General features: G+C 41.4%; 1 protein-coding gene across 4 annotated transcripts in view; it reads left to right on the top strand.

Moving 5' to 3' along the window:
- TTBK1 (tau tubulin kinase 1) overlaps positions 1-24,238 on the top strand; it is a 109,220-nt gene that overhangs the window by 45,894 nt on the left and 39,088 nt on the right. For 2 of the 4 annotated variants that reach the window (XM_068186024.1, XM_068186023.1), the window contains exons 4-9: positions 998-1,071; positions 3,870-4,010; positions 5,258-5,362; positions 20,742-20,807; positions 22,427-22,519; positions 23,208-23,333. In XM_068186024.1, coding sequence (XP_068042125.1) covers positions 998-1,071; positions 3,870-4,010; positions 5,258-5,362; positions 20,742-20,807; positions 22,427-22,519; positions 23,208-23,333 — 605 coding nt within the window. Of the gene's footprint in view, positions 1-997; positions 1,072-3,869; positions 4,011-5,257; positions 5,363-13,297; positions 13,561-15,793; positions 15,992-16,587; positions 16,669-20,741; positions 20,808-22,426; positions 22,520-23,207; positions 23,334-24,238 lie in introns of those variants that run through there. The other 2 variants (XM_068186026.1, XM_068186025.1) reach the window with 2 other exon arrangements.

The following is a 24,238-nucleotide window of genomic DNA, read 5'->3' as shown; positions in this document are numbered from 1 at the left end:
AGCTGTGTGTACTGCTCTGGTCAAAGCTCTGGTTCTCCAGTGAAAAAGCTGCTCCTTTGTCTCCTGCTGCCCTCCATGTCCCTATTCTGTTATGTCTTGCTGTCCCCAGCGGTTTCTGATGCCCTGGGCCTGTGGTGCACACAGTGACAGCAGTAGCAGGGCCCTGAGGGTGCTACAGGCAGTACAGTTACTTATTACTCTATGTGTTCATGTTCCTCCCTTTTTTCTTTAAAACTGGGAATTATCAAACAATAAGCTTTGGTTTAAAAACTAATTCAAATCACCATTGCTCAAGTGCTACAAAGAAACATAGGGCAAAGTTATGCAATGATACTCACACCCTTCCCTGCTTAGAAGTCCCACCAGAAACCAAGAGTTGACCATTGTGGTGTGCATCAACCTTCACTCTGTTATCAGCTGTCTGCTATTAGGGGAATTCATGCCTCATCCTTCCCCTTCCAAGAATCCAGAGAGCAAACCATCACAAATCCATTACAGGTCAGGGTCTGAAACCACAGCCTCCACTCTCCCCCGAGGACCAGCTGAGTATTGTGGGGTGGCTGAGTTAGTTTGATTTTGCCTGAATAGGTGTAGTTTGTACTAACATCAAGCCAGAACTTAACACTGAATGGCCCCGGTTTTTTTCCTTCTGTTGTTATGAAATTGCTTTACTGTTTAAATGGAGTGTTTCCATAAACATCTTTGTTTTCCAGGTGTCTCTGACTATAAAAATCAGGGTTCATTCATGTTGAGGTAGCATTAGTTTAGCTGTTTCAGGGTAAGCAGTGCTAGTAGGTAAGTGTGGTGGTGGTGTGTACAAGTCAGCTTATACTGACTAAAGTTGGTGTAATGAGCTGAGCTCAGTTTTTTATGAATAGCTCCTTACCTGATACCATTTTATGGGTACCAGCCCTGAATCAGAAACCATTTCTCTAAACATCATAATCTCAGGGTTGTTATCTTGTGTTCTATTCTGTTCATTTCTGTTTATTTTCAGGGAAGGATCATGTTTGCAGATTTATTGGCTGTGGAAGAAATGAAAAGTTTAATTATGTGGTCATGCAGCTTCAGGTGAGTTCTGTCCTTCGCCTCTCCTGTCTGTCCAATAGAGATGGCATCACTGGGAAGGATTAACACTGAGAGAATAAGGCCAAGCACTGGTGTAAAGACTTGGTTGTACACAGAAAGAGGGTGTAATTGAAGACAGTGAGAAGGGCTGGTGTTGCTCTTGATATCCCTTGGGATGGCTCCAGTTGTCAAGATGTGCTAAAATATTTCATAGCTCTGCTTTTCTGTTTAAGATGGCTTTCTGTCAATTTTCTGGGGAAAGCACTCAATTCAGAATGCTCACAGGAGCAACCCACTGCATTGTGGAGCAGGGGCAGCTCTTTGAAATACCTCCTGCTGAGCTGTGGTGCAGCATTCAAAATATGTCTTGTATCAGAGCTCAGAGTGAGCCGTGGTGTCACAGCAGCAAGAGAGTTTCTCTGTGAAAGGCCGTGATCTCTGGCTCCCCTGTCTCTCCCAAGCTCAGCAGTAACTCAGCTTCTGCTGTGGAAGTGTTTACTCCTGTTTGAACACTGCTGATACCAAGTCATTAAGGGCAAATACTTGGGTAGCTACCACGTGGTGACTGCACTGCTAGGCAGTAGGTGAAGTAAAACAGGTACCAGCAGATCCCAGTACTTCTTTAAAATAAACTTCTGATTCTTTTGTAGTTCTGCTTTGCAAGACAGTTGTATAAAACCAGTAAATTCCTGGTGCTTGGGTTTGCCTTTTATGTATTGTTGGCATCCCAGCTGGTGTTATGGATAGAAAAAATCCCTTAGCTGTCTAAACAACCCTGGCTACTGCTGCTGCTGCACTGTGAGTATGAACTCCAGGGGTAGCCTAGAGCTCATGGAAGAACAAGGCTTCTACCCTCCCAATCCTGTCCTTACCAAGCCTGATAAAAGAGACTTTATCTTGGAAAGAAATTTCTCTGCATGGGTTCTCTTAGTTTCTAGTTTGTTCTTGACTATGTGACTGAGCTTGTAGAGTAGGCAGAACTAAAAATAATTTCATTATTTGCAGATGAAGATGTTGATACATAAGACATTAGTTAGTTCTGCACCATCACTCACTCTTCAAGCTAAAATTCTCCTTGAACTTCAAGACCTGCTGAAACATGGTTTATCAGTGTCCCTCTGACTGTTGTGTACTGGAATTCTCCCTTTCTCTTCAGTCACCAGGACTGAGGCTTCCACTCTCAAGCTGTGCAACTCATTGTATCTGCACTGTTCCATAATCAGCCTGACAGTGTTTATTTGGAAAATAATGCTCATTTTGTGTCTTTTCCTGGCACCACTAGCAGCTGGGGAAACTTATAGCACATTTCAGCATGCAGCCCTGAAAAAAATGAGCCTTTCCATGTTACCATTGGATAAGAGAGCTGGTGTGCAAGGAACAGCTTTATAGTGGAAAGCAAGATCTGCTGTCAGTTCAGTAACTTGGATGTTTCTGAACAGCAATGACAAAGCTGTGCTGCCTCTAGTAAAGTGTCACAGAAATTCAAGAGGATAAGCACTAGAGAGGTGGTTCAGTTTGATTTTGTTCATGTTAAGGAGCAAACCTGGGAGGACTGCTGTGGCTTGGCTGTATCTATGAGCTGGCCTGTGTCAGTGTGATTCTTCAAGGGTCCAGAGCCTGAAGTGAAACACGGCTCAAAACAGTTTGAGAGACTTGTCATATGATACATGAGCGAGCTGGTACCTTTATGTCTGTACATGACCTGAGAGCTGGAAATAAGTGGATGAAGAGATGGCATTTGGAGAGCAATCTCTGTTTTTTCCTCAACTGTTTAGAATGTTTTATATATTTGCTGTTGGGAATTTTGCTTGAATTCATGTGGACTTGTATTATAAGCATATGTCTTCTGTGGATATGTCTTCTAGATATGTCTTTACAAAAGCAGAATCAAGAGATTCTAAAGCATAGTAATGAACAGAATGTCCCTATAGCTTTTGTTCCTTTTGAGTGTTCTCTGAAACAGCAGGCTCTTGTTCCTAATGTTTTTAATGAGTTGGTAAATGCATTCGTTCTGTGGGTTAGAAGAGCACTCTGCCATAGAATACCATGATTTTAGTAGCTTCTCTTTACAAAGATAAAGAGGTATAGACAAAACTGAGATGACAGACATCAAATAACACTGGGATTTTTCTTGCATTTACTCTGTCCTTTTTTTCTTTTTCTTTCCTAAATTGTCTTGATTTTCATGCATAGCTGGTAGCCCTTTTGTTTTTCCTCAGAAATTTAATTAACTGGAGGTAAAATAGCAATTTGTTTTGATAAGTACTAAGTCAGTGGAAAAATCCTCCCCTCCTGATTTTGGGTATGATTCTCTTGATAGACAACTTTCCCCATTGTGGTGTTGCCACAACAATGCTGGCTTGAGCTTGAACCAGACAATGTGTGCTAGGAAGTTTCTGATAAAACTGCAGCATCATGACCTGCTTATCGAATTTGTACTGCTTTAATCTTTAGAAGGCTCAGAGAGCAGTCAGAGGTTGTTCTAAAATCAGCTTCTCTATGGTCTGGGTTTAACAGTAAGGACATGCTGGTCTCTACAGTCTGAGGCACTGCTGTCCTAATGTACAAATAGTGACCAACTGACTTCCCGAGACAACAATCTGGTATCTCCTTATCAGCAAATGCATCACTTAAAAACTAAAATGAACTACTGGAAGGTCTTACACAAGAAATACAGCAGACATGACATGAGCTCCTCTCTGAGCAGCATGTCTGCTGTTTTGGGGTTGCATGTTAGAACTCACAGCTGTGAAAGGCTCTGCTTTCCTGTGATGGTTTAAGTGTTCTATTGACTGTTTCAGGGCCGAAATCTTGCAGATCTCAGAAGGAGTCAGCCTCGAGGGACTTTCACACTGAGCACAACGCTGCGATTGGGCAAACAGATTCTGGAATCAATAGAAGCCATTCACTCTGTGGGATTCCTGCATCGTGACATCAAGCCTGTATGTTGTTTTGGAAATTTTCCTTTTCATTTTATGTCTGTCTGTTCTGCTTGAGTCAATAAAGACAGTCTGAGTAGGGGCAGGTCTCAACAGATACATTTAGGCTTCCTTGCACACTCCTACTGTCTGACATGTTTGGTATTTTCTATAGGTACAGAATAGTAATATAGTGTTGTCCTTCCTTTAAGTGCATAGCAAACCAGCTTTTATTGGCAGAGGCTGCTCCATTGTGGTGGGTTGGTAGCTGTCAGTCATACTTACACCAGTCAAGATACCATGATGAAGCAGTGGTTCTGAATGGTCCTTTGGAGTCCAGCCAATTATCACTGTAATAGTTGTTCAGAAAGGAAGTCTTGTTCTGTGACGCATCACTTGAATAAACGTTAATTCGTGTATTTGACTTAGCTAAATCATGCTCTTAATCCTGTATGAGTGACAGTTTACAGTGTCAGAAGCACAGTCACATTGTTGGTCATCTGCCTAGGCAAAGCACAGTAATTCCAAGTCTCATTGTAGAAGCCAGTCTTCTTCCTACAGCTCTTTACTACTTGACCTGAACACTTGTTGCTGTGCCATACCTGTGACCAACTTGCTTCTAGCAAACTTATTTGCTCTTTTTAAAATCAGGTGCTTTTGGCTGACTGGATTCAGTTGAAAACCAGTCACGGATGTGATTGGCCACAAATCCTTTAGCAGCCACCATTATGGTAAAGGATAGAACTTTAGGATTGAGGTTAAAAAAAGGAGCTGCTTTGTTTGCTTATTATTGGTTTATTTACTAAGAACCAAGCCTGGTGTTTTCTATTTGCCTCAATGTTCAGCTATATCTAGTCAATGCAATGCAGTAGATGGAGATCCTGGGAGGTAGGGCAGAATAATTCATGCTAGCAGTTGAACCATGAACAGAAGCATTTGTCTACAAGAACTCCAGCCTGTTATGCAAGTCATGGAGTTCTCACTGCAGAACTAGTGGTGTTAAATGTAGCTTTTTCTCAGAGCAGCTAAAATTTAGCTAAGCTATTGTGAATTTTAGCAATTTTGAGACTTCACAGTCTCTCATCTGCAAAGTGAACTTCTTGTCAAGGCAGTGATTCTCTAATTTTGTTTAAGGTGCATCTTTAAATTAATCTCTTCGACTTGTTTCCACTAGAGGCATGTGGAGCTACATAATGAAATTTTGCTAACAAATGGCCACTCTTACCCAAGCTGCTGGCATCAATTTGACTTTTCTTTCCTTCTTTGTCCAGTCCAATTTTGCCATGGGCCGCTTACCTTCAACATACAGGAAGTGCTACATGTTAGACTTTGGTCTGGCCCGCCAGTACACCAACACTACTGGGGAAGTTCGACCAGTAAGTACATTTCATGCAGTATTTTTCCATTTCTGCATCTGATTAGGAATGGAAAGGTTTTGTGGTTCTGTTTGTTTTGTTGTTGTTGTTGTTGTTGTTGTTGTGCGTGGTTGTTATATTGCACTGCATTTTCTGCAAGGTGAGAAGCAGCAAGTGACTTCAGCTGAGTTGGGGATCTAAGAAGGGATGATAGATTTTGTCTTAAAGATGTGTGGCTTTTTTTTTTTTCTTTTATTTCCTTTAGGATAATCATGTTTTCCACAGGCTTGCAATACTTACTGAGTACAATACGGACTAACAAAGAGGGTGAGCCCAATGCTGGCCATGTAACTTCTGTAGCCCCAGGGGACTGGTCTAGTTCAGTTCTCTGTGGTCTGTGGAAACAGGTTGGTGTATTCTTAAAGCTTTTTGTGAAAAAGTGTGCTAGAAGTTAGAAGCTGACCTGATTTCTGGGGCTGAGCTTACTGTGAGCTGCAGCCTGTAATGCTGTTCTCACCCTTCCTGGCTTTGGTTTTATGTCTACTGCCTCTGTCCAGATTTCCTAGCAGGGATATTTCAGTGTGCCTGCCTGGAGGGGAGGTAAGGGCAGGGGGCATGACTTGTGCCATGTAATATGGGTTTTATCTTCAGTTCTTTTACCAGCATGGTGTTATCTGGGGTCACTCATAAGGATGTGTAAAGCTTCAAGATCTGTCAGAGAATTCCTAGATTTATTTCAGAACACAGTGCAAGCAGAGAGTGCTCATACAATATCTCTGTTTATCATCCTAGGCTTGCAGCTTTGGATCGGCACACTTTTTCCACCTGCAAGATAATTGTTGTTCTGGAAAATGTTGATAATGTGCTAGCTAAATACAGAGACTCAGTAGTGCAGGGTATGTTTGGGGAGTGGGAAGAAGGCAAAGGCCAGTGAGCAGATTTTGTGTCTCTAGAATATAGCTGGGGAGTTTTTCTTTTTTTTTTTTCTTCTTTCATAAGTTTTTTCAGTTTTCTTTTTCCCTGTAGTTAGGAGCAACTCCAAAGGTTGTGCTGCCTCTTATTCTTAGAAAGACACACATTACATACTACTAGACTTCCTTGTCAATGCTTTTTAGTTTGGGGATAGCCCTTCTCCATATTGCCCTTCACAAAATATAGTCCCATTCCCTTCCTCTTTCTGCAGTCAGAATTCAAGTCCATTGCAGCTTGAAACTGGCATTTGATTTTCTGCAAAATTTCTTCATTTCTTAATGAAATATTTTTTTATGTCTGTATTTTAAGTCCCATTATTTGAACACTGTTCTTTCTTTACAATTCAAGAAATTAATTTTTCCAAATGTCTCTTCTTTTGAATCCTCTATTTTGTTCCTTTCTTACTGTAATTTAAAATTATTTCACTTTTAGTTTGCTCCCAGGCCCTGTTTTTAGAAACAGGTCTACATCCAGCCTTTTCCTGGGAAAAGATTTTTCAGCTGTGTCTTGCAAACTGTGTCCTGCTTGCATTGGTGTGGGTGAGGGGGGCTTTGTCAGAGTGCAGGACTGCGAGAAGGTTTGTCTTCATTCTGCTCAGCCTGGTGGTTCATTGCTTGCTTGCCACGGATGGGTCTCATAGAAGGATGACTGACATATGATCTGTTCCTAAAAACATACATGCCATCCCCAGAGGGGTGGGAGTGTGCTTTCCTGAAGGTGGTGAAGTCTCCATTCATTTGGGATATAGGAGGATCATACAGGGTGAAGTCTCATATACCTAATGTACTTATTCTCCCATGCCACACTTCAGGGAGTCAGGCTTTTTGACAGAAATGATACAGCAAAAAAACACATAAATATTCACTTCAGGGCCTTTTAACATTATACAATAGTCACTGGGCTCTTTGGTGCTTTTGTGTCCCTGCTGCCTGATACCACTTTGAGTCCCACTTATCAGACCAAGGCATTTGTGTGGAGAAGCACAGAGTGATTGCTGCCCAAGTAATGAACTGAGGATTAGGAAGAAGATGGAGGTGAAGGGTGGTATGAAGGCAAGAGAAATGAGACATTTTGTGGTGGTTTTGTGTTTGGGTTTTTCTAATAAGAACTTTATCACTTGTTTCACTGAAGAGATTTTTTCAAGCCAGTAAGGTAAATTCTTTTTTCTCCATTCTCTTTCCACTCATTTATCCATGGAGAATAAATTTTTCAGATTTATAACATAACCATTCTGAGCCTAGTATTTCTGTGGTTTGGTTCTGAGGTACAATACACAAGATGGGTCAGGGAAGGGGCTCACTCCCTTTTTTTGGAACCATGTCTGGATTTTGCTTTCAGTCATATTCAGTGTTTTAGCAGAAGTTTTCTGCTCACATAGGTTCTCTGTAGTTTCCTGCAGTTCAGAAGCATTGTCATACTTTATGAACAATACCATAAAAGTATCAGCTGTTTTCATATCCTCTGAAATTCACAGCCACAATCTTATTATCACCTTTTCAGAAAAACTCTGAGTGACTTTCTAGTAATACAGATAATGAGCCAAGTCTTTAGGATGCTGTAGGTTTGTTGGGTTTTGGGTTTTTTTTAAACTTACCTCTTGCCTCTTACTTTCTAGAGACTGATTAAAACTTTGAAGCGGGATCATTTCAAGGGCTGTCCCAGCAGCTTTTATGCAGGGAGCTGTTACTCTCCTGAGCCTTTGATGAGTGTTGTGGATTTGATCTCTGTGTCTCTACAGAGGATGGTTATTTGACAGTTCAGCTTGATAGATCAGCATTTGTGAAGTTATGGCCCACTTGACATAACTAAATCCAGTTTTATTCTGAATCTGAATTTATCCTGTGCTTCTAGGAAAACAAAACTGATCTCCCTTGTGTGGGATGCTAAGATTAGCACAAATGCTAGTCCTTGGAGAGAAGCTATTGTGGCACAGATTTGCTGTCACAGGAATGGTCTCACCCCTCTACTGCTTGCCCATTGCCACATGTTACAAAGTCTGCTGGGCAACAGTCTGCAGGAACTTACATTGCTGTATAAGGACAGAAGATGGTTGGGACCAGAAGGTGTGTAAGGAAGCGTCAGCAACCTTTTTTCCCTCTGTTGACAATCAGGGAAGCTCAGCTGTTCTCAACAGTCTCATTATTTGTTATATCTCTGTGGGTTGTAGAAGTCGGGCTTTGATAGTTACTCCTTTGGACAGGCAGAGCAGATGTGCATTGGTCATGGAGCCATGTGGTATCTGTGGTGTGCTGGGAGCTGCCTAGGGCCTGGCTGAAGGCTCTTACTTTGGCTACCAGCAGCATTTCTGGCATTTGCATCGCACCCAACATCCTGGCAAAGCAAGGGGGACTCTGCCTATTACAAAAAACAGGACAGACTGCTAGTGGACATAAAAAAAGTATATTTTCAGTATGTTTTGTTTTCAAACACTTGCGAGGACAAGTTTCTGAACAAGGAACAGCAATGCAGCTTGCCAGGACTGCTAGAGGAGTTGCTGATTTCTTGCTGCTCCTCCCTGCCTCTCTAAGCCATACTCTCTCCTGATTACAAGGTGGCAAATTCTGGTTAGGATCTGTCATCTGTATTCAGGAAGGTATGTTTGACCTGAAATTTTTAATGTCTCAAGGGGGTACTGTTAGTGATAAATTCACAAAGTATTCCTGGTTCACTAAGCTTAGTAATATCTTTTGGTGCTCAAGACTTATGTTTTCTGACAAAAGACAGAGAAAAAATTACTCTAGTCACAGTAAGCAGGGCCTTCTGCAGGGCTCTGAGTGTCCCAACATCCCTTTTCTAGGGAATATGTCTCAAGTTTGTGCACAGCTATAAAGCTTAAATGAGAGGGGTTTCAATGTGCCTGCTCCCATTCTGCCTGTGGCTTAAATACATGTGTTTGTGGTATTCTGCTGTCAAGCGAGGAACTCCTATAGGAGAGGAAGCTTTTGAACCTGAAACATCCAAACTCTGGGTGAGTGATCTAATGCTGGAGAGAAGAACCACACACAGATTCACAGAATGGGTAAAGTTGGAAGGGACCACAGTGGGACATCTGATCCAGCCTTCCCGCTCAAACAAAGTCATCCCAGAGTACGTGGCACAGGATTGCATCCGGATGCTTCTTGACTATCCCCAGTGAGGGAGAATCCACAACCTCTCTGGGCAATCTGTCCCAGTGCTCGGGCACTGTACAGGGAAGTTCTTCCTTATGTTCAGGTGGAGCTTCCTGAGCCTCAGTTCCTGCCCCATTGTCCCATTGCCTCTTGTCCCATTGCCCGTCCCCGCCGAGCAGAGCCTGGTCCATGCTCTGGCCCCTCCCTGCAGGCACTGACAGGCATTGATGAGGTTCCTCTCAGTGTCTCTTCTCCAGGCTGAGCAGGCCCAGCTCCTCCAGCCTCTCCTCAGAACTGAGGTGCTCCAGTCCCTTCCTCATCTTTGTCACCCTCTGCTGGACCCACTCCAGGAGCTCCACATCTCTCTTGTCCTGAGGATCCCAGGACTGGACACGGCACTCCAGACTGGCCTCACCAGGGCTGAGTAGAGGGGCAGGATCACCTCCCTGACCTGCTGGAAGTACTCTTCTTAATGCTTCCCAGGATACCATTGGCCTTCTTGGCTACAAGGGCACTGCTGGTTCATGGACAGCTTGTTGTCCACCAAGTTCCCCAGGAAACTGTTTCTCTTCAGTGTTGTCCTTCCTTTATGACTACAGACCTCCATTGCTTGTTTTCTGGTTCTGCTCAATGCTCACAAGAAAACTCCTGGATTGCTTCACCCTGCCATGTTGTCTCTACAATATGTAGATGCAGGACCAGTAGATGTAGGAGTAATCCAAGCCCCATGTGAGTACCAGGGTTTGCAATCGCAAGGCTTTCTTCAGTTTTCTAAAGAAGGTTTCATCTGGTTTTAAGTCTTGATCAGACAGTCAGTAGCAGGTGGTTATTATGCTACCTGTACTGATCACTTACCCATCAATAGTGACTGTCCCATCCCCTGCTCCAAGAAAAGCTTCATACATTCAAGCCTTTCCTGTGAAAATGCACCTCCTTGCCTTCCCTGTCCATTTTTCCATTCATTGCAGCAGTCAAGCCATGCAAGCAGTCCCACCAAGTCTCTATCATCCCAGTGAGACCATAGATTTGCAACGGCACATAGAGCACTAACTGCTCCTGTTTGTTAGACACATGTAGGAGGTTTTGGACAGGCACTCAAGGTGGGCCCTCTGTTGTACTGCTTCCCCAAGAGAGACGTGGAAGCTTCTGTCATCCTCTCCTGGGGCACCTCCTCACAGTCTCAGTTCTTCTATTTCTCTTCACGTTACAGTAATCCTGTCCTGCTGTACCTGCTTTTAGTCCTCCTCACTGATTAGCAAGATGAGATGCCAAGTCTTTGCAAAGATGCTCTTGCCACTGTGTCAAACGTGTCCCTTCTTCCACCAACAGTTCTTTTTCCTCAAAGAGGGAACTTTGGTCATAGAAGCCAAAGCCACATCTTTGACAGCTTGGTGTTGACTTGCACAATGCAAGCTTCTCCCTGGCAGGATTTAGGAGAGCAACCAGACCCCCATGCCTTGAGGTCTGTAGTCACTCTTAGAATATTCAAGGTCACTGCTTGAAAACCAGGCGATTGTGGTGTTCCCATGAATGAGCTGTAAGTGTTAATAGTCAGATGACCACACAAACTTGGCAATCTGTCCTTATTATCCCATATCCAGGTTCCAAACAAGCCACAAAGCTCTTGAGACACCGAGTTAGGTCAGTAGATGGGAACTTTTATTTCCTGCAGGAAATAATCCTTCAGTGACCATCGCTCAACTTTGCTTCCCTGTTCGGACATTTGATTGAGGCTCAGGTATCTCCCCTGGCAAGATTTTGTTCCTCCTCACCAGTTCCCAGGATACCTAATCTATTCTGCACCTGCAGATCTGCATGTGGGGCAGCAGCTTCTCTTCTGTTAACAGCTTTCCCTTCTCTTGGGAATATCCATCTGTTACTCCTTTGAGCATTACCACTAGTTGTCCTTTTTTCCTTGCATTGCAGGGTTCTTGATTTTCCCTTCCAGAGGCTCCATGAGGATTCTGTTGATCTTGTTCATGTGGGGAAGCAGACCCTGTGGCCCATCACCACCATTACTGCAGGCCCAGTGAGGCACACAGTTCCTGGGCAAAGTTCCTGGGCTCCCTCACACCCTTGCTTTGTTAAGTGCTATCACAGCTGCTACAGCTCTGTTAGTTATCAGTTTACTGTGCTGCTTATCAATACCATAAAGAGAGGGGGAAAATTAAATCAAAATTTCAATGCTTTTCATGACAAAGTTTTTGTTAAACATTAAAAACTATCCTCACAGTTAAACTTTTAAAGGAAATCATGTTCTGAATTTGGCTGATTTCAAAACTCCTTGTTTATTGCCTCTTTAAAGGACAGCTATAGTTGACACCACTCAAATGAGAGAGAAACGTGTTTTGCAGTGCAATTTCTTTTAGTGTGGACCTTTTGAGAGACTGGTGTTTTTGAAAACTCAGCTGTACTGTATGGACTAGCTTGTCCTTGCCTATATGCTCAAATGCTGCAGAGAAAACTGTTGGTGATGTGCTGCTACTTTCCCTTAGAAAATCTGTATAGACTTTTTCCAATAAGAAAGGTAGCTATCCCAGTTAGTTACATTTCTGCTGATTTTGTTCTTTAGAAGAGTGTCAAATTTTCATTCTCATATGTGGGGCCTGAACCATCATTATGCCTTTTAAAAATTAGTATTGCACATGCCAGATGAAACAGAACGCATCTGCCCAGCTCCCTGTGACCTACCTGTAGGATATCCAGAAGCATCTCCTTGAGGACTGGAGACAGGTTACGTGAGATGAATAGAGCCAGTGATGCAATTGTTATGGTCCATATGGAATAGGATGATGAAAACTACACCGACTTTTTAGTGCCTTTGTACAAATCTAGATGAGGTAACAGTTGGTGATGCATACAATACCACCCATCCAGTTTCAAAGAAGGTGTTGCAGATCTAAGCAGTGTTCAGAAGACAGTAATGACAAACTTGTGTGAAATGGGATTGAAAAGATTGTAATTATAACACAAACAAGAAGGTGAATGAAAGGAATTTTATTAAAGTCTGTAAAATACTAATTAGTAAGCGCTTACAGTTGCAGGGGATCCTCTTCTGAGAAACCAGTCCAGTTTTTTCTTCCCAATTTTCTCCCCTTCCCTTATTCCCTCCCACCCAAAAAGTCTATTTTGTGAAGAATCCCAAGACCTTTCATAACAAATTTGATGTTACAGGATGTAGTGATCTATTTTAAGGATTTAACTATTATTTCCCCTAGATGCAGTCTTCTGCTGTGGTTCAGATAGAGACACAAGCAGTTTTATTCACCGTGACATCCTGGTTGTACAACCCATCTTTGCCATGCAGCAGTTTCAGTCAGTGCTAAGACAACAGAACTAAGCAACTGGGGAATGAACTGAAAAAAATTTGGGTTCTTTAAATATGTAGAATTTTCTTCTTTAGAATGTGCACAAGTCAAATTTTTCATCTTGTATTAATTTTTATAGCAGAGAGCTCGACTAGCAGAATCTGTTTGATATGGAGAGCTAAGGCTGAGAAGAAAATGTGAACTTGAAGGGAGAAATGAACAGAAACGTGGTTATGCAGATGATGAACAACATATGCTTGTGTAATGGAGGTGTTCTGAGTCATGAAGGTCTTCTGTGCTAATGTAGGTCAGGATTTGGACAAGAACTCCTTGATCGTTGCTGGGCTCTGCCTGTTTTGTCACGTGCAGTACAGAAAGCATTGTGCCTTTCCTCTCTCTGTGCTGCTCTGACTCCAGAAACACATTCCCTGTGGTTCCACAAATATTAATTGCAAGCGTTCCACAATATTCCACAAATATTAATTGCAAGTATTAATTGCAAGGGTTTAGCAGCTTGATCTTAATCATTTATTTGAAAATAGAGGCTATGCTTTTCCTGAAGCCTCTCTCCCATTGCAGGATGTGACAGTAAACTGTTCTGCTCAGCAAGCATTTCATTTTAGCTTAGTCAGCTGCAGCCCATTGATTAGATCTCGATCTCCTTGTGGCTCAGACTGCACTGCAGTAGTTTGCAGTGCCTTGCTGGAGAGACTGCACATGCACGAGGGCGGCTCTGGGAGTCAGTGGGCACAGGGATGATGGTGTAGGCAGGACAGTGCAGAAGAGCGTGAGGAAGGCTGAAGAAATGTGTCAGCTAATTGAGAAAAAGGTATTTATTTTCCAAATGTCTGTGCATAGTGTTAAAAATAAACTTTGCTGCAGTGAGCAAGATATTAGAAGAGGAGATGATGGCATGTTTTTCTACTAAGTAGTTTTCCCCCCACTGGAAAATGAGCTATAAAATAACACAGAGGAGAGGAACTTCTACATCCTAATACCCCAGATATTCAGACAGAGAAGCCCAGTAGCTTTATACTTGCTTTGTACTTGAAATACATGTAAATCTGTAGTATTACATAAGAGATGAACATTTTGGAGTAGAATAACAGATTTGTGGAGCTGTATTACTATATTAGCTTGGGTGGGAACATAATTTTTGTCTCAAACTTTGTATTGTAAAACGGTAATCACAGGAAAGGCTGAAAAACACAGCACAGATACTTGTTCATAGATGAGGGAAAGGAAAAAAAAATTACCTAGGTCTTAAAAACACTGCACGTTTAATATATAATAGAAATGCAATTTCACTGGAAATGCAATTTGTTATAAAATAAATTGTCACAAAATTACATTGTGGTTCTCATTGTTACTTTAATTGCTGGAATAGCAAATTTGGACTTGAGAAGTGAGATTATGTTCTGATTTAAAATGCCACAGTTACAGAAATCCAAAGCTGTTGAAATTAAATGTATGGAACACAGACTAGGTGATGGATTTGAAACTCTCTTAGCAAGCAGGGAATCTGGTATCTTGCTACATGTGGCTGTTTCTCTGCTTTCCTCACCGTAAAGTCCAGGGTCAACGAGGGTGACCTCAGATCATCTGCATCAGGTTGTTGTGGTTTCATTTTACACAGCACCTGCTAAAGGCTTGAGGGAAAAGGAAGGACAGCTCAGGCTCAAATTTTATGTATACCTGCAGGGGACTGAGATCCCATTTTCCATCTCTGAGTGCTTTTACTACCAAGCTGCAGGGGGATATACATTACATCTGAATGTATATTACATCTGAATGTACATTTCCTTCTGGTTGATGCTATTCCACTTGAAGCTCTGATTATTCTTCCCACTGGAAAGCAGAGGGAGGAATCTAAAACTATTACTGTGGCTGGTGATGAGGGAGCAGAGGCTTTGCTCCCTAGGTGAGTGAATGTTGGATTTGAGTTGGATTGCAGGTCAGATTTCCCCTCAGTCAGGTAAGTGCATTTGCTGCCAGGTCATACACTTCCTCCCTCTTGGTAATAATTATTCATGTATTCCATGCAAAAGGTATCATTTCCAACCTGTATGTTTTTAACTTGCATCTCAAAGCACCCTGTGGCTTAGGGATGAGAGTGTACTCTGGAAGGAGGGAGATGGGGTTTACATGTGGGGAGGTTTGAACTTCAGTGTGCTGCATCTCAGTGATTGCCACAGCTGCCTTTTGTCTCCTTCCTTTTGATAGAAAAGAATCATCATCTCCATCTGGTTCCAGGAAAGCGGTTTGTGCTCTAAATCCCAAAGGAGATGTGACTCCAAAACATTTCCATTTCAGTGGTTCCCTTGTTCTGTTTCAGTGGATGAAAAACTTATCTTTCTTACTTAGCACTCTGTTCTTTCTCTGGGGATATTCTGTGCTGCTTTTTGCCTTATGGGACTTTGCATGTAAGAAACAAGTGCAGCTCTGAGGCCAAAGCTCTCTTGTTAACAATCGTGATAACTGAATAATAGGATTACAACTGAAATAAGCTTTTGACTAAAAAAAAACCAAAAACTTGTTCTTTGTTTTTACTCTGAGAAAGACATTCTCATCTTCAGCACAAGTTCAGGTGCTGGAGTCGTGTGTTGCATGCTATTTAAAAAGACAAAATACCTTGGTCTTTAATGATGTTCAATTCATTGTAAGTTTTGAACTCTCCTAAAGTAAAGTAGCAACAATGGCATTTTAACTCACCTGCTTTGAGTCTTTTGATTTGGAAAGAATAGCAGGAGACTTAAATAGCTTTCTCAAAACTAAATTTCATGCAAAATTTATGAAATTCCTAGGATTTGCATGTTTTTAGGAAAGGGGAACAGTGAGACTCAAATAAGAAACTCCATTTTGTGGACTGTTTTTGATTACTTGATTTCTGTTGGTAATCTGTAAGTATCTCTCATAAGTAGTCAGTAAGTCTATAAGTATCTCTCAGTCAAGGTCTTTCCTCAGGTCACTGAATTGAGTTTTAAGGTTATATAATATAATATTAATTTTTACCTCTGATGAGGATGCCCCTCAGATTTCTCTACTGTGCCATTCACAGATACAATGACTGCTCATGTGACCTAAAAGCAGCACTGAGTTTCATCCTGCTCTCTCCCAAACCACCATTCTGCATCCCCCCACGGAGAGTGGAGCACAGCAGCAGTCACCAGGGAAAGGGAACATGCCTGAAGTTGGCAGCTGTGAAGCCTGTAAAGTTGGCAAGCCACTGTTTGTATGGAGATTGATTGTGAGAAAGCAAGGTAGTGGTTGCAGAAAAGAACCAAATGTCTTGGGTGAGAACCCGTAACAATTCAAATAGGAAAAGGGACATTGCTGATGATTTTTAGACCTTATGTGCTAATGTTAGAACTTGCTCTGGATGAAAAGGGCAAGAGATGAGGGAGCAAATCCCCTTGTGGGTTATTAGATCAGTTTGGTTAGGGGAGGAAGGGAGGAGTACACATCAGATAATTGTAGGAAGGAAAACCACAGTAGAAGTGTACAAGTGACCTGTGGTAAGGCTGCCTGCATGGCTACTCTCAGCTTTATTTTTCCAGTTCTTAGCTGTGATATGCAGGCAGGGGAAGGTTTTCCCTAGAGGGCCTCCTTTCACCACTTACAGAGCACTCACAAATCACACAGGCTCATGAAAGCCTTCGTGTCTAAATGAAACTGAGCACAGGATGGGCCAACAGCCCTGGGAAGGGTGATGGGAGATGGCAACAGCTAAACAAGACACAGGTTTCTGTTGGGATACAATATTGAATGTTTTTTAATTCATTTCTGTTTAATTTTTTTTCTCATTTTGTTGGTTTTTTTTATCATGTTTTTCTTTGGGTTTCTCTCTGTTTTACAGTTCTTTTGGGCTCTTCTTTTGAGGCTGTGTTTGATGCGTTGGCTTCCCATCCGCTGCTCGTAACCATCTCTGCTATGAGTTGTGAGTGAGCCATCACCATGCTTCTGGGTTTTCATTTTGGTTTGTGCTTTTGTTATATATGGAAGTCCAAATTATACCTGGTTTTCTTTTTTCCCTTATGATATGTTTGTTTTTCAGCAGGATCGTGGCAGCTACCTAAATGTGATGCAAAAGCCTAGAACACTTGGGATTCTCTCTGAGGGGCTGGCAGATATTTGGGTGGTGCCAGACTGATTTTGTCAATTCTGTGGTTTCAGAGACAAAGGGAAGGGAATTTTATCATCTTACTTTTCTGTCTCCGGCTTCCTCTATTCATTTCTGACTCCCTGTGGGCATAAAATATGATGCAGTCATTAATGATTCTACAAAATGCTGCTGTTTAAATTAAAAAGTCAAAATGCATATAAGAGGTGTGGATTTTGTCCTCACCAGAAGAGGTGGAGAAGCATATCCCTACATCTCCTTCGTGAACCTGTCTGAAGAAGCAGAAGGTTCCTAGAGGTCACAGGAATCTTCCTTTTAGTTCAGTTAAAGCTTTCTTTCACTTTTCCTTCTTACCACAACCTTTCAACACAAGTCATTTCTATCTAAAATATATCTCCAAATGCTTTCCATGATCTGTGGCATCTCCTTTCTCATTACCACCTTCTCTTCAAACTGTGCTAACTTTTTTTCATGTTCTTACTGCTGAAAGTCTTTTTCCCAACTCCAGGGGAGATGGGTTAATATCCTAGATGACAGCAGGCCTGCCAGGGGCAAAGTTTGTGCATCTCATGAGGTGTCTGCACAGGCTTCCAGAAAGCTGGGGAGGAACCAATGGTCATGGTCATGAGAGTACCACAGTCACAAGAAACAGCAGGAGGAAAGTATTGGCATCCAAATACAAGTTTTTAGGAAGGCAGCTAGAAACCAGGACTTTCAAAATATCCAGTTTCCTTTTGCCAGTGAGGCAAAAGGAATAATTTTAATCTCTATGAATGAACATGGTGTGAGGAGAAGGGATTCTCATTAATGAGAAAATATGAGCACTCCTCAAATAAAGGGGAGCGTGCAGGAAAGACAGACTTCATGTGAATCATCAGGGAGACACTGTTGGCACTTGAAATACAAATGATCCTGAGTGTTTAACCTGGAGAATGATGGGTATATAAGAGCACAGTTTGGAAAATGCATCCACTTCATACAGGATTTTGTTACCTAGTTCTGTCTCTGACTGTGAGGTGGTCTACATTGCTAATGCAGTGAAAGGAACACAGAGAATAGATTTTGCTCTGTGGTAGTGATCTAACACATTCTCCCAAGCTGAAACTCATTTTAAACCAAGCTTCTAACACAATGCAGCACTGTGTAGTAAAGTACTTCAGATTTGTGGTAGACACAATATCAGTGAAAGAAGAGATATGCTTTATAACATTTTTATAGCAATACTGATGTGTAAAAAAAGAATCACCTATGGTTTAAAATTGTATTTCAACTTGCTAGCTTATTATATATTCATAATTTGGGGGATTCAAATCAGTTGGATTATATATTACTCCATAGTCTGAAGCTCCTAACTGTTGCAATTTCAATTCTGTCTCAACTGTGGACTGGTGTGGACAAAAAGGAGGCTTTATCCAGACTCTTTTCCACTGCTGGCCAGTGCAGTGGTGGGATTAAGTTTATTAACTGGAAGAAATGAAGTGTATAAAGAAATCATCTGGAAAATTAATGTTTATGAATTCAGAAGAAAAGTCAATAATAGTTGGGTCTGCAGCATGTGCTACAACAAATGCTCAGGGAGGAATTGTTCGTTTGAATGGAAAACAAGGTATCTCCGCAGCGTGGGAAATAGCTGATGGCAATTCCTTCTGACAATTCCTTGTGATTGGCAGGGCAGGCAAATATGGTTAAAAGAGTAATCTTTATGAGCAAAAGACACTATTACACAGTTAGCATCTGCCTGTTTTTTTCAAAGGACTCTAAAGGTCCTGTCAAAGCAACTGCAAAGTCTTGCTCAGTTGCAGTACTCTCCCTTCCCTGAGGTCCCACGTGAGAGAGGAGTGGAGGGAAAGCCCTCAGGGTGCAGGTGTGGAACTGCTGGGGAGCAGCAGGTCATGTGTGCTGTGGGACAGATGCAAGGTTAAAGGCCTGAACCAAGAGCTGGGCTTTGCTTTGCTTCTGAGAGAGGAGAGGTTTGCTACCAGTGCTTGCAAACTGTTTGGCATTGGTTTCAGAACAGAGCTAATTAAAGACTGCACAGATAGCCTGTCTGCCAGAAATAGTAAGTATTGATCTAAAACAATTTTTAGAGACATTGCTGTCATACTGAAGCCAGCACACTTGGTACTTGGTTCAGTACTTGCATGGACTGCAAAAATGGAATAATTTTTGTTCTGAAAACATTACAGGTTACATGTTAGAATTGTTCACAATACACCCTTATGGTTCATTAAAAGTATCCAAACACACTATCTTCCATTCATAATGGAAAAGAAGAATATCTTTTTTTTGTTTTGAATGTGTAGAGCAAATTTATGGTGATGGCTGTATTCCAGTGGGCCAGTATTCTGCTTTTTAGGAGCTCATATCAGTGAATTCTGTGAAATTCTGCAAAATATTTTGCAGTCATTTGTCAGTGGGAATCCTGAATTGCATAGTTCTGAGATGAGGTACATGATCAGAAATATAATATCTCTACTATTACCTGCTGCTAAATAAGTATTTTATAGCTCAAGCTGGTGTACTGCAAGATTAAATGTTGGATTAAGTGCATGGGGTATGCATATGGGTTCTCTTTGGAGAGTATTTGATTACCATGAAAGAGTTGTAAGATAGACTTGCAGCTTTTTTTTTCACTTAGTCTTTATAACTTAAGAGCTGCATTGTACACTGTACAGGTGTGAGTATGATACATGGTGTTGGTGAACTTGTTAAACAAATATTTGAATTTTTATTCTTTCTGAGAATATTGAAATTCAGATCAACTTCCCTGTACCCAAAAGGAAGCAACTGAATTGTACATATTTAAAGTCCCAAAAGGGTGCCCTAGAATAAAAATACAGAGTTTTAGGCCTAGTTCTGGAAGTACAGGCACAGCTGAAAGATCAAACCTGAATCTTCTGACCTCTGTGGGACAAGTTACTGAATTAACTTGTTATTAATATGCTCAATTTTCTGCTGGAGTAGGAACTTCATTTTGAATATGTTTAGTTCTTTGCCCAAGCTTAGTCTTACAATGGAAGAAGTCTGGGCCTGAACCTGGTTTACCACAAGAATTTTGAAACCACTGCTGTTAAGTCTCGTTAACTTTGGTGCTTCTAGTTCAACTAAGAGAATTTGGTGTATGTCATAATTTAAATGCAAGTTTTTTCAGAGTGACATCTGCATTAAGTGAACTCACATGGTCTAATGTTCTTGTGGAGGCAGCAGTAGAAAGAGATAGAACAGTTGCTCAGCCCCCAAAGCAGAGAAAGCCTCCAGATGGGACAAATAAGTCACAGGAGGACTGCCTTTCCACACCCACTGTATCAAGCCTTTAATTCCCAAGGACATGAAAAAGAGAACCAGGGAAAGAGAAAATGAAGTTAGGATATACTGGGAAGAATCTGGAAAAAAACAGGAACTCTGAAAGTGAGAGGTTCATGATTTGTTGAAGTCTTATAGAAGATGCTTACAGCAGTGTCAGCAAACATTTGTGGTCATCTCTCAGTGTAGGTGATCCCCGTTTTCATCCTGACCAGGCCATCTTCAGGCCCTGCTTAGCTCATGTTACTCATGACTCAGTTTTGCACTTCTTTACTAGCTTTTCCCTTGACCTAGAGTTTAAAAAGGAAAACCTGACCCTGGTTAATGTTCTTATCTCTAAGCCTGGACTGTTACTATTCTAACATAGCACTGTAACCACTTTGCCTTCTCTTTAGAGTGAGCTTTCCTAGATATGCAGAATCGGAGAACACTCTCTGTGTAGCTGCTAGAGCACAAGAAGGCAGTAAGAGCCTTGTGTTCCTTGGATGCATACAAAACAGCAATTTAGACAAGTTCTCAGGAGTTGGCTGCACAGGGGATTCAGTCACCCGCTCTGTTTCTGAGATATTTCTCTTGCCTCCCTCCAGCCTCGCAATGTTGCTGGTTTCCGAGGAACCGTCCGCTATGCCTCTGTGAATGCACACAAAAACAGGGTGAGTATTTTGGAGTTATAAGGACTTACCAGTAGGGTAATTCCCCCTCAGAAACCTGTTTTCAGGAGCAAAGGAGCAAGAGGTCTGAGTTCTGGTTTGTTATCTACAGAAGTTAGTATATCAGAAGATTTCCATTAGGTAGTTAAGGCTGTTGACTGTAATATCAAAATTATGCCTCACTTCTTGGGTCCTCTGTAGTTGCCAGGCTTTAAAATTGTAATTATTGCATTACCAGGCACTTTTTGAGGGCAAAAGTAAACCACACTGAAGGAGAAATCTGGTTAAGTTCCAGCCTGCTTGCTGCTGGTTTCTAGCAGAATTTGGCCAGGAATTACCAAGTGCCAGGACCCCAAATCCATTCTTGATCTGTAATTTTTAATATTAACATTGTGCCATCAGGAGAAGAGCCACCTGGTGAAAGCTAGGGGTTTTTTTTCCTGAAAAGAACCATTATTTACATAGTGTCTGGCCTGTTTCATTATAAATGCTTCTAGAAGGCTCATCTAACATTCTTCTCCAAACACTCCTCTCTCCTGTTTCAGTAGTGTTCCTTTGCAGACAGTAAACAGTAAGTTTGGACAATACTCTCAGGCACAGGGTGTGATTCTTGAGGCATCCTGCACAGGGCCAGGAGTTGGACTGAATGGTCCTGATGGGTCACTTCCAACTCAGCATCTTCTGTGGTTCTAAGTTCTGCATTTCTACTGCTAAGTGCCTGCCAGATGGAAACTGTCAGCCCTCCTGCATTGCCTTCAGATTTCTGGCCTTACTTGGAATGAGATTGTAAGATTATCTGTGACATACAAAGAAATATCAGGTTTTTTTTTAGGGAAGGAGCAAGTTATTGTCTACAAAACGTGGAAAGTGTGATGTGGGGAGGGCAGCTGAATGCCATCATGAATTCTTTCTGTTTCTTGAGAGACAAAGAGAAACCTGAGGTATAATTTTTGCAAGAGCTGAGTAGGCCCAGCTGTAGCTGGCATCAGCTGAATGTATATTTAGACACAAAAATTGCTGTATAATGCAGGCTATTTTGAGAAATCATATCCTAGACATTGGAAGTTGAGCACCAGAAATGAGTTCATGTGCTTTGACAATTTCAGCCTTTGTCCCCATGTTTCCATTTCCCATTCACTAACCCAGGTGGAGGGTTGTATGTGGAAATGTTATAAATCTGTAAATTGTTGTGGTGCATGATGGTGAGTCTTCTGCAAAAACCCTTGAGCAGATTCAAAGTATATTTAGGCGTAAAAATAATAATTTAAAATGTCTTGTATTTACAGTTTGGGGTTTTTCTTAATCTAGGTCATTCCATGTCCCATTAGTAAATATGTATCTTTAGCCTTTAATTTGGCTTTTTTAATCATTGACTAATTATTAAAAATAATAATTAAAAATGTCTTGTATATACAGTTTGGGGTTTTTCTTAATCTAGGTTATTCCATGTCCCATTAGTAAATATGTATCTTTAGCCTTTAATTTGGCTTTTTTAATCATTGACTAGAAAGTATGACTTCTCTTCCTGCCCTTTAAAATGAGGTAGCTCATCTGGAGAGTACACCTGGACCCCTGAGCCGTGTGGAACTTTTCTCCTCAGTCTTGGTCTCTCTTTTCTCCAGGAGATGGGCAGACATGATGATCTGTGGTCCCTCTTTTACATGTTGGTGGAGTTTGCCGTTGGCCAGCTTCCGTGGAGAAAGATCAAAGATAAGGTAGGAAAACTGGTGTCTGTGCTTAAGAGAGGGTGCTACATTTTAATTATGACTCTTTGCTATTCCTCCTGCAGCTCAGTGCAGCTTTTTTTCTGGAGTCAAGCCAGAATCTCCTTTTTATCAGGTCTTGCTGCAAGATGCTATCCTGCTTTGGTGTGTTCTGATACATGGGGTGGGCTTCTCTTATTTGGAGTAATTAGACAATTTTTTATGCATATTGTTAATTATATTTGATCAAGTGTTTTTTACCTTTTTCTTGCAAAGTAAACAGTACAAGTGGAAAGACTGAGCTGTCCTTTTGACAAATAAAAAGAGCCTTTAGAAAGACAGGAGGGTAAAGCTTTGCTGTGCCAAACAAGCCAAATGGAATTTGAAATTAGAAAGTTAAACAGAATAAAGCTAAGTGTTCATGTTGTCTTGGAAATACTTTGTGCTAAAGAATAAAATCCCTGGAAAGAAGTAGGTCACCTGTGCAGCAAGTTTCTGACTTAAGATTCCGCTTTGACCTCTGCCTTCACTGCTCAATCTCCCTGTGCCTTGGACAGCGAACAGAAGAAGTGTGTAGACACTGTGCTGGGTCTAGGAAGAGTCTGTGTTCCAGGAATGATAAGTCTTTATAAATGTGAAGCAATGGAAGAGATTCTTGGCTCTGAATCTTTTTTTTTTTTTTAATTGTTTTTTTTTCCAGGAGCAGGTCGGCATGATAAAAGAAAAGTATGAACACCGAATGCTGCTAAAACACATGCCTTCAGAGTTCCACCTTTTCCTGGATCACATTGCAAGCCTAGACTACTTCACCAAGCCAGACTATCAGGTGGGAGCCTATCTTTGTAACCCAGTGAGATTCATGGCACTCTAGATTGGCATTTAGATTTTTTTAATATTTCCATGAATGTATTTATATCTGGCTGAGTATCGGCGATGGAGAGAGATGGGGAAGACTGGTGATCAGAAGCCAAATGTATTGTGGACTACATATGCTTATATACTGTTTTAGGAAGGCTAGTAATGTTTTGCTACAATCACATCACATAACAAACTTACACCTTTTGCAACATCTCTTGCTTGTAGAAGTTGATTCAATTTTCTTTCCTGTCAGCCAGTCTTGAGTCAACCTTCAAAGCTCTGTTTAATCTTGCCAAAGCATCCTCATTATCAGATCTCTTAGGTTAATCAGGTCTAAAGTGCTCTCTGTCTTGTGTGCCCCAATAGCTGAGGAATACCTTTCCTAGAACCAGGAGAAAGAGGCTGGACTCTACAGTTCTTCAAAACCTCAAAAACTCCTTCATCTCCTTCCACCACCTTGTCCAAAATAATCCTGAACTTCACACCAGATAGTTCCTTCCAAACAGCACAAGTATTTTGGCTTTCGTTAAGACACAAAAATTTTGAGGTACTCCAAATGTGAGAAAATTTTGGCACAGCATGCCAAGGTCTAAGAGCCTATATTGACAGCTCAGTGGTGTACACCGACCCCTTTGATTTCTTGCAGACTTATATAGGCCTTGGCCATTATTATGTCTTTCTTTAATATTCATCTAACATAGGGTTTTTCCTCCCATTCAGTATTTGCTGTCAGCCTATAAGTGAGTAATTCAGACTAACACAACAGAACTGAAGCAACTTGATTCTGTGTTGCTTTTTTTTATCACAGTGGTTTTCTCTGTACATTAAAGACAGACAATGGAAACAACATTTTATAAGCAGATCTGTACAGTC

This window comes from Anomalospiza imberbis, chromosome 3 (genome assembly GCF_031753505.1).
Source record: "Anomalospiza imberbis isolate Cuckoo-Finch-1a 21T00152 chromosome 3, ASM3175350v1, whole genome shotgun sequence".
Classification (NCBI taxonomy): Eukaryota; Metazoa; Chordata; class Aves; order Passeriformes; family Viduidae; genus Anomalospiza; species Anomalospiza imberbis.
The sequence above is the reverse complement of the archived record's forward strand: the minus strand, read 5'-3'. Positions and strand labels throughout refer to the sequence as shown.